Genomic DNA, 11185 nt, shown 5'->3' on the forward strand with positions numbered 1-11185 from the left:
TTTCAATAACGTTATTTGCTATCAAAATTTGATGAATTTTTCAGCATTTTTTCAGTGAATTTTGCTTTATTTATCAAGACATGATAATTTGCAGTCCAGAGTACCACTATATTCTATGTGAAATTTGTACAGTTGAATGGCAAAAATAGGTTTGACTTTAACTTATTTGGAACATTTATACATAATAATAGTCATATGCAACATTGCCACTGCTTTAACACGGCGACCCTGATCAGGCACTCAAACATTCAAGACATTGCTTCCCAAACGGATACCCATTTACTATAGACCAATTTCACAACGTGAGAGGGCAGCAGACTGGTCGCCATGCTGCGGTGTGCGAATCAACTTTTATAGTACACAAGTCAATAGGGTATTTGGTACATTCGTTCGATTTTTTTTTTTTGGAACAATTGAGCAGATTTCTTGTAAGATTCACAATGAGCATTAATCGGAGAAGTGCCGGTCGCAGCTGTGCTGGGTTCAATTGCCACAACAATTGGAGACAGCTTCAGGATTGGAAGCAAAGTGAATGTGAAATTCACTCGCCTTGGACTCATGAAGCCTGTTTGTGTGTGAAGCCGTACTCCCTGCATAGGTTTCCAGGCCGTGATGAAGGAATGCGTCGCCAGTGGATAAAAAACATCAACAGAAAGGACTTAGATGGAAATATCAGTCCCTCTCTCTCTCACACACACACTATCCCTCTCTCTCCCTCTCTCACACACTCTCTCACTAGCCCACCCCCCCTCTCTCTCTCACTACCCCCCCCCCTTTCTCACTATTCCTCTCTCCCCTCTCACTATCCCCCTCCTCTCACACATACTCTCCCCCCTCCCTCTCCCCTCTCTCCCTCTCTCACTCTCTCTCTCTCGTTCACTCTCCCGCTACTCTAACACAATTTACTAGCAACAAGATGTGAGCTCCCTGATGAAAACCAACAGCGATTCTTGGTCATCATCAACTCACTTTTACTGACAAAACTAAGGGGAAAAAGTAGCCAAAGTGCAAAAATGCTTTATTTTATTGTTTTATGATGAAGTTAATGACACAATATCAGAGCTTATCTGTAATCTTTCATTGAATTTGTACACAGAGCCAATCGCGGTCAGCGCACTTGCACACCGCAGCAATGGCGTCGCCGATAGAGGGCCAAATACATAAACAGGCCGTGAAATTGGTCTATACCTGGATGGAGAGAGGCAAATGTAGATAAACGCCTTGCCAAAGGATGCGAATGCTGTGGTGGGATTCCAACCCCGTACATTGAGGTTCAAAGTCCAGACTGAGCCACAACAGTCTACACCCCTACATGACATATTTTCAGAAAATTATTTCGCAATGTCATAATGCATTCATGTTTCACCGCAGCAATTAAAAGACTATCATGATTTATGTTTTCGTTTACAAGTATTTTGCCATCTTGTAATGTAATACCAGCCATCAGAAAGGACTTGAGTCTATGCATTTTCCCCAATGTAAGACAGGGGCAGCGACAGCATTTTAAAGTTGGTGGGAGACACGAAATTATCACATTATGAAGAAGGGTATTTTACCCCAGTGATATATACTTTTTACTGAAAAAGGCGTATTGTACCATTACATCTGGTTATGGCGTCGAGTCGGGCAATCGCGTATATCTGACCATTCGAGAAAAAGGTCCCCGATAGATATAATCCCGAAACGGAGGATCCAGTTTCCCCGATGTTTGGCGTAAATTATCGAATGGTCGTGTAAACTGTACCCAACATTCAGGGAATTTAGCTGGCCCTTTCCTCCAATGCGCAGGTTTCGCGATTGCCCGATCAGATGCAACGACCCGATGTGAGAACAAAAACCGATAAAGCATGCGGCTAGACCCAAGAAGCCCCTTCCCTCAGTCTCCATGTTTTCTGCCATAGGACAGTTTGCTTTCATATGATTTATTTCAAAATCTATCTTCTTGTCAGATTCAGTAGTGTTCGCCACTGCTGACTTCCCTTGATTCCTACAATACACAATAACAACAATACAATCACTATCGTCTATGTTCTCTGCAAGTCATCAAATTCATATGAATAACCTAAGCAACGCATTTTGCAAATATTCAAGTCCGTCTTCAGGAACATTGCAGTATAATCTATGTCACACACGGTCATTTTTCATAGTTCGGTTGTGATTAAGTGAGTGAAATATCGATTATGCTTCGAACAAGAGAAGCTTGTAATGCAGATCGTTACCCTCTACTTGCTGTTTTCAATTATATTCATTTTGTTTTGCCTTTTCTTTCCTCTTATCGCTGTTCGAGTTTTTCCGCCCTTTGAGAGGGACGAGTGCTTCGTACGTGTTCCCGTCTTCAAACACGCTGAAATTCGACCTCGGGACTTCGTAGATCTGTTCCGCAGTCGTTTCCTTACTACTTCCAGTGAATTTGAAGACATCTGCAATCGAAGAGAGACAGAGAGAGTGTGAACATGATCCACGTACAGTCTGTTGCAAAGTCTATATAAAGAATCCCAAACAACAGCCATGTTTTGCTAGGAGTCCACTGTGCCGCACAAATTCACGCCAATTGAAAGGGGCTGTGGTGCCCAGAGTTGCCAATAATTTATTTATTTATTTATTAAACAATATTTCAATAGGGTGCCCTTTCAGCAAAAGCTGGTATCAAAAGGGGCCCTAAAAGCATAAAAACAGTACATGTATATACAAGTGGTAAAACATACAATGTAAAACAAGGTAAAAACATATAAATCATACATAATTATTAGAAGACAGAAAGGCATGAAAAATTAAATCACTAAAATATTTGTGGTACAAGAATCATTGACATTTTAACATTTGCTGGACATTATATATGATTTCAGTTCTTTTTTAAAACTAGAGAGTGTGGATAGGGTTTTTAAATGAAGGGGCAAGGAATTGAACATTGATATTGAGGAAATAATGAATGAGCATTTATAGTATTCAGTATTGCATTTTGGGACATCGAGTAGTAGATTGGAGGCGGATCTTGTGTTTACGTTATGTTTTTCGGATACTAATTTAAAATTTTCATTAAAAAAGTCGGAAGATAAATTATTTAAGCTCTTAAATATAAATATACATCGAAAATACATTACTCTTTGGGGATAGGAGAACCATTCAAGTGTTTTAAATAACTGTTAAGAAGGGGTGAGGACGTTTGCTTTGAGTATTATTCTGGCAGCACGTTTCTGAAGTTTTATTATTTGATTTGTTTGTGTGATAAATCTTAAACCCCATACCTCACAACAATAGTCAATTTGACTTTGGATTAAACAGTTATAGATTAGTTTAGCAGTGGTAACATCAATGAATGGATTAGCCCTTTTCAGTATGGCGAGAGCAGCACATACTTTTTTACTAACGTGTTCTACATGATCATGCCAAAGAAGTTTATCGTCTATTATGACACCTAAACACTTAGTGGAGTGAACCTTATTTATTACTTTACCATCAAACGTGATAGAGATATCTGAATCTGAATTATTATATTTGTTCATTCTTTGTCTTGATCCCAGAATCATCATATTTGTCTTTTCAACATTGAGAATCAATTTATTTAATTTTAACCATTGGTTTAAAGCATTTACATCTTCTTGTAAAGCCAATTTCATACTTTCTATATCACATCCTGATAAAAATAATGTTGTGTCGTCGGCATACATTGTAACTTGACCATTTTTTTATTACATTCGGCAGGTCGTTTATAAGTACTAGAAAGAGTAGCGGACCTAATATGGATCCTTGTGGTACTCCGATAGACACACTTTCTTTCTCAGAAATAGATTTGTTATATTGAACACATTGCAATCTCATGTTGAGATAAGAGTTAAACCATCTAAGTGTTTTATCGGAACAGCCAATACGCTGGAGCCTATTTAGCAGTACATTCGTGTTGACAGAGTCAAACGCACGTCTAAGATCAATGAAAACAGCACACACAAGCTGACCATTGTCTATTGCTTTAGACCAGTGATCCGTCATTGAAGCTAAAGCGGCTGCGGTTGAGTGACCCGGTCGGAAACCGAATTGTACTTTACTCAAGATTGACTTTTTGGTGAGATAATCGTAGAATTGTTGATGGGCAAGTGCCTATACACATGACCTAGTGGCGTGCAGTGGTACAAATCGCCTCTCATCTGGCGTGCACGTGGTGGCGCTTAACGGCGCAAAATGAGTTTGGCGCGACGAAAAAGTCTAAATGTTTTAGAATTTCGTCGCGCCAAATTCGATATTACGCAATGTTACAGTGTTACGCACCAACACGCGCCATCTTGATGGTAGTTTGAACCACTACCCGCCACTCGGTACCTTTCGGTATTGGCGCGAACTGGCGCAAACTAGTGCCACCCAATTGACTCCTAGCATCATGTCCCATCTACATTCCGGATGATCAAAAAATGCAAAGTCTATGCGTTCAAGGTAACTTGAAATTAAACTAAGTAATACACTTACCAGATGATTTACTCTTGAACCAGCAGACAATGTCATTTAGCCTCCCTTTAAAGCTCTCTGCCGAGGGTGTCAAAACGGTGACATCCCCGTCGCTGAACGAGTGTCGCGGACGTGTCCGGTTTGTGGTAACAGCGCCACCCACGTTTGTTCTAATCTCAAATTGGCCGCCTTCGAAGAGAAACTTGCTGTATCGGTCGATTTCCTGGTCGATGCGCGTCAGCTCGCGCCGAACAACGTGGGTCAGGTCGTCTCGTTTCATTTCCTGGAAGACAGAGATGAGGCGTACGAGGAGTGCTCGAGCTTTCTCACGGGGAGACGTCGATGGACAACAGGACGTCGCCGCCGGGCAGGTGCCGAAGAAGAGGTGGATGATGGAAAGTGGGGACTGGAAGTTGTAACGGTCGGACATCCTGTCAACCTAAGAAGGAAAGCACAAGAAAAAAGATGAATCAAGAGCGTAGGCTGGGATGCACTGGCGTGCACGTGCACCCTCCCGAAGAAATGTAGTCTTGTTCAAACGTCCGTGTAGGAATAAAAGCAAATTCAAATAGTAATGACGTCATCATCGGCTGCGCGCTGAAGCCGATTTGGACTTTACTGCTACCGCAAGGCTTGCCGCAAAGCAAAATTATGATTTTTACTATTCCTAATAGGCCTATTGTGCCAAACTTCAAATAAAATAATAACTTTTACATTCTATCTAAAATGCGATTATAAAAAAATGCGTCGCATCGGTTCGCATAGTGAACGCTAAGCTTTATGGCAAAGTAGTCGATATCAAGATGAATAACTTGTCATTCCTGTCTTAACTGAAGGATTCAAATAATAGTTAAGCTACCGCATTCAACAATTGAAAAGGTTATTGCTTAAAATACATCATGTACAGAATAACTGCTAACCTGTTCCATTGATAGACCAATCTTGGTTGCGAAAGTCATCCAGTCTTTTTCGCTGGATCCAGTCATTGAAGCTTGCAGCATCAAGCAGAGTTCGGCGAGAGCTTTGTAGGACACGTAGATATCTTCAAAGCGGGCTTTCGACGTGTCGGACTGTGCGTCATACGAGTTCAACAGCACCACCGACTTCCGGTCGACATCCGGAACAGGTTGCGGCGACACGGAGGTGCAATCTGATGATATCTGGGAGGAATGTGATGAGATGGATGTTTGACCGGATCCATCACTAGAGGGCGGGGTAACCACAGTTTGAGGTACAGTCAGCATTGGTAAACGTTTTGCAGATGCCCGTCCAAGTGATTGCTGTAGGCAAGATGTAAAAAAAATGAATGTTTCAAGTAGGTTCCCGTTGATCCACCGTATGCGCATTTCAATGCTACCGCTGCTTTGTGTGACACTTCGCCAAGGTCGTGAAGGAAGACTGATGAGTTCAGGTCCAATTCGATTTGACTTCAGTCATACTCGTTAACGTATGTCGACATTGATATCTGGCAGGGTCATTTAAATCATGCTGATGGAAGCGCGGATGATCACTGTTTTATAGCGGGAACTGTTACGAAATAGTATTGGAATTCCACTTACATTGTATAAATGAAGTTGTATTTTAGCACTTACAGTGCTTGCATAATGACTGCACTACGAGTGCTGATTTTTTTTGCAAATATGAACTAGAAAATCAGTACTCGTACTGCAGTCACTATACAAGCACTTCAAGCGCTAAATTAGCACTTCATATTTTACAGTGTACAATGCATCTTTAGTGAACAGTGGTCCTCGGTCCTTAATAGCATTTCGCAGTGGCAGACACAAAAATGACTGGCTTTGGAGGGGGCGGTAAAAGCACGGGAAGCGTGCCAACACTTAAAGAGCGCGCAAAGCGCGCTCCCTAGGGGGTGGGTGCAGGGAGGGGGAGTTTCCCCCTCCCTAGCGAAGCGCGAAGCTTTTGGTGTTACATAAATTAAAATGAAAAGGAGCCGTCTTTCTTGTCTCTAGTGCCTATTTCAGCTCCAATTCAGTTGACTCATTGTGATTTTGAACATTGTTTTCATGAACCTTAATTTGTTTTCAAAAAGTGATTGTGAACGCACAAAAAAGGAATACATTGGAGGAAATTAAAATAATAATACCCTCGCGTGAAGCGCGGAAGCTAAAGCGTTTTATCATTTTTTTGCCATGAAAAGGGTCCCGACTAAAGGGTCTTCTCAAAGATATATTGAATACTTCCCTTGGAAAGATCAGATTTGATTACAAACAATTTAGCGACAGTGCATATCTTTAACTCGGAAAACAGAGGAGAAGAAGTGTATATATGCCGGGAGAAAGATATTCAGCCCCGCGCAGAGCAATGAAACTGTGACATTTCAAAGGGCGGACGTTTCATCAAAATAATGCAGATACGTCTAATACCACCATCGACTCTAATTAAAATGATTTTTCTAAGATTATTGAACTTCTTTATGAGGAAATAGTACGCAGAAAGTTGAAACTTCTGTGATTTATTGAAATTGAATTAAAAAAAGAGGATTCCTAATTTCTTTGACTTATCCTGAAGTGCTTCATTTTGAATAATAAAGAAAATTAAGTGTCATTCAACATTTCAAACTGAGGGCGCAAAACAGGGCAGGAGATGAATGTGAAGGGAAATGACATGAAGTTTAATAGATTGGGGAAAAAAAATATTGTACTTCTTTATTTAATACGACGCGAATTTTAGGAACCTGTTTGCCCCAGAATTATGATTGTTTGGTAATGAGCTGAAAAGCAGGAGAAGTTGACTTTATGGAGGTGGAAATTGATGTAAAATTTTACCCGCCCGGAGCCGACCCGACCAGAAGTTGCGCGATCAATTTTAAAAAAAAGATAACTTCATATACTTTGGCGTAGCCTTACTCTAATTCCATGCCCTAATGGATACATTTGAACTTTAACCGGTAAGAAACACATATACCTGAGGTGGAAAAACAGGGTTAGTTAAAAGGGTGGGGAAAACAATGGAGAATTGCAATATTGTCATTTAACCGCGCGCAGCGCGGAAGAAAAATTCATTTTTAAATTTAGAGCAAGAGTGATGGAGTTTCTCTTTTAAGAAAAAAAAAAGAATAAAAAGAAAAAAAAAACACAAAGCTACCTTTCTCCCCTTTCCTCCCTTCCCTTTTTCTTTTCTCCTTTCTTTTTTCCCTTCTTTTTTTTTTCTTTTTGGGGACGTTTTGGGGGGGGGCGACCGCCCCCACCGCCCCCCCCCTGGCTACGCGCCTGCTTTTGCGAGTGAAGATTCATTATTCTTCTTCTACTAGTCATATTTTTTGTAGCATAAACCTGTCAAAATTATCTGAGCAAATGATACCTCACCCCTCTTCCTTTGTAAAATCCTGGAACAGCTTCTGCTTCAGAACATTTATATAACCAATGCTAGCTATGGTGAAGGCCTTGGACTATTCCAATGATCTTAACCAATGTGATGGGGTAGTTAGTCCAGTGTGTCAGTTAAGCGGACATGACTCTAAACGCAAATTGGAGAAAAACTTACACTTTGGAACTGGCCACTCTTTGCCACGGTGACGTCACCCACCAGCTGAACAAAAGTGGTGACGTCAGCATCCTGGTAGTTTGCTGAGGATCCCTCGTGGACGACAACCATGCACTGGACGAACGCATCGGCGGACATGAGGTTGGTGGTCGGATTTGACAGGGCAAAGGTCACAGAGGGTGGATACGGATCGGCGTAGTTAAACAGCTCGTCCGGTGTGAATTTCTGTCATGAAAATTGAGTGACTCGATTGAGACATGTTTGTATATCAATAACAATAATAATATGCAACATTTATATACCGCTTAAATGTTTCTAAGCGTTGCATACTATTACTCACTTTGCCACCCTCGACCCAGGTGCTAAATGGGTACCCGGTAATATGCGAAAGATTATATATTTCAAAATTTGCCAGCGCCATAATGAATACAAGGAACTCCCCAGGGAGTGGAAATTGTGCACTTTTCGTGTGGGATTGAAGTAATTCAAATGACCGGGGTAATAATATGCTGTAAAGCGCTTTGAGATATTCTGGGAATAATAATAATAATATAGGGTATTTATATTGCGCACATATCCACCCTGTTAGGTGCTCAAGGCGCTCCTATATTACCCGGCTAAGCTAGGCGTTCATAGCGCACACAGCTTTTTAAGGAATTACTTCCTACCGGTACCCATTTACCTCACCTCGGTTGAGTGCAGCACATTGTGGATCAATTTCTTGCTGAAGGAAATTACGCCATGGCTGGGATTCGAACCCACGACCCTCTGTTTCAGAGTCCGAAGACTAATCCACTGGGCCACAACGCTCCACAAAGCGCTAAAAGCGCTATATAAAAATTGACTATTATTATTATTATCATCATTATTATCATCATCATCGTTATTACGCCAGCTTTAGCACGGTTGCCCTGATCGGGCGCTCGAGCATTCAAGGAATTCTTTCTTACCGGGTACCCACTGACGACACCTGGGTGAAGAGTGGCAAATGTTCATGTATATAGATAAATGCCTTGCCACATCCACTTCTCCTTCCCCCAGGATCATTGCCAATGCAACACCGCGTCTTCGTTTCAACCGATGATCGATGGTTTCGCACTCTTAATATTTTCTTCACGAGATACACTAACCTTGTTTAATCCGGTAACATGATATTTGCTCCTGCAAAAATATTGCTCCAGGGGGGTGTTTCACAAAGATTTAAGTATGACTTAAGTCGCACTTAAATGCCGACGCGTACATGATATGCAACGCGCGATCTTATTGATAGATACGCATTAGTGCGCGTCCTCATTACACGATCTGACCAATGCGGTCAAGCCTTTCATACCGTACGCAACTCGGTATTTAAGTGCGACTCTAAGTCATACTAAATCTTTGTGAAACACCCCCAGGCTTAATTTCGTCTAAGATATAGGGTCAGGGTTGCGAAAAGATGTTATGTTACGTTTAGAGTAGGGTATAGTGTTAAACCCAGCGGTGAAGTTTGTCATTCCTGTGTGGAATTTATCTAGAGCGAAGCAATTGTTGCCTAGGCAAATGCCATGGAACCGTGTTTCATTATGGGGAAACCCCCAATCTACTTTTATATAACCATTTTACATCAGGATGTCATCGACAACCATTGCAACGGAGTTTGGTAGTGTGGCTACATGATTGGGTTCATGGACCTATCCAAGGAGGATTAATCCTATTGTTACTGGGGGTGCTGAGCATTGTCACAGCACCCCCAGTAACAATAGATAATCCTCCGTGGATAGGCCCATGGTTGGGTTTCCACTGCGCTTCAACCAGTAACTTGGAAGATTTCCGACCTGATGTGATAGGAGTTTTGCGCTTCCAACATGCACGACGCCTCAAGAACAAATAATAGCTATTGTCAAATGCCCTTCCACAAAGCAGCATTTGTCGGAAATTTTGCATTTTTTTTCGTCAGCTACGAAACCTAGGACGAAATAGCTGTTCTGGTTCACAAATCTTTGACAAAGACCTATCACCAGATCATTGTGATTTGACTGGCATTTTCAATACATTTACTAAGTTCTAGAATCCTTTCCCGATAACCTTAATTTTGGGAGTTTGGTCCCACCTTACCCTAAGCGATACTCACCGCGGTTGAACTAGTCTGGAGGATCCAAGATGTGTTCTTCAACTGACAGAATGACACCCAGATAGGTTGACCCGAAGACGTCTGGATGGACAGCGCCCTCACGTGGTCTAGCTTACGGAATGAGTCTCGCTTCTCTGATTCGATTACTCTCTGTATTGATGTAATCAGATGAATGAATAGAATGTTTACTTGTTTTTCAAAAAGGAAAAACTACTGCCAATACATTGTCATTACCTACTAGGCCTGTGTGCGCTAAGAATGGCCCTTAGAAGCTGCATGCCCATGATTTACCTTAGTGTGGCCGCTGCGTGTTCTCCTTAAGAAGCACCACATTTAGAGTTCGTACATACCCCAAATAGGAGAAAAGTAAGTAAAATTACCTAATTTCTGTAGGGAAACCCGTTTTCGTACATATGAAGTTTTCCAGGACCGAAATCACCTTCATTTTTTTTCTTGTCAAATTTAAAACAACATCCCATGATCCTGGCGCTAGGACAGGACCCACGAGTCCGAGGCCCGTGTTCTGAAGGTGGGTTTAACTTAAACCCAGGTTAAACGTTGTGGTTTAAGTATGGACAGCCAATCCTTACATATTCACTAACAGTAGAGATATCATACTTCAGCTTATTTGGCTCTCAAATCATTCATAATTGTGTAGGAAGTAAAAATAGATGATTGTCTTCCCTATCGACGAATCAGGAAAGAGCACAGTAAACATATGAAACATACAACTTAATAAAAATTTTGATACTTTTGGCTTCCCATACTTATTTAAGTTAAACCCGACTTCAGAATACGGGCCCGAGAGTCTACGAGACAGAAGGTTCCATGTGTTTGTCTACGTAATGCTCTCCTAACCTCGGACTCATGGTCACTTGGTCCGCGGTGGGAAGACCCCAAATTGCGTTTCAGGAGCATACAATTATGATAAAAAAAAAGTCACACTTCAATGTCAATTGCTCTCTTCCACTTGCCTGTCAATTGACATGAGAAATTCAGTCTCTTACTTACTACACTGTAAAAAAGTGCTAATTGAGCAAGGGTCCTATACGCAGCACAACCATCAAATGGGGACGAGAGGAGTTGTTTCAGCACCCTAGCATCCTCGCTTCCCAGGTTCATGTAATTGCACTG

The 11185-nt window shown here is 41.5% G+C and overlaps 1 protein-coding gene across 1 annotated transcript; it reads right to left on the reverse strand.

Moving 5' to 3' along the window:
* Positions 1 to 1189: 1189 nt before the first annotated feature.
* LOC121421232 lies at positions 1190 to 10384 on the reverse strand. Its single transcript, XM_041615895.1, has 6 exons — positions 10343 to 10384; positions 10052 to 10201; positions 7942 to 8166; positions 5358 to 5717; positions 4459 to 4876; positions 1190 to 2420 (listed from the first exon to the last, which is right to left on the reverse strand). The coding sequence occupies exons 1-6, from the start codon at positions 10382 to 10384 to the stop codon at positions 2236 to 2238; spliced, it is 1380 nt and encodes a 459-aa protein (XP_041471829.1). The 3' UTR covers positions 1190 to 2235.
* Between the last annotated feature and the right edge of the window lie 801 nt (positions 10385 to 11185).

This window comes from Lytechinus variegatus, chromosome 9 (assembly GCF_018143015.1).
Source record: "Lytechinus variegatus isolate NC3 chromosome 9, Lvar_3.0, whole genome shotgun sequence".
Lineage (NCBI taxonomy): Eukaryota > Metazoa > Echinodermata > Echinoidea > Temnopleuroida > Toxopneustidae > Lytechinus > Lytechinus variegatus.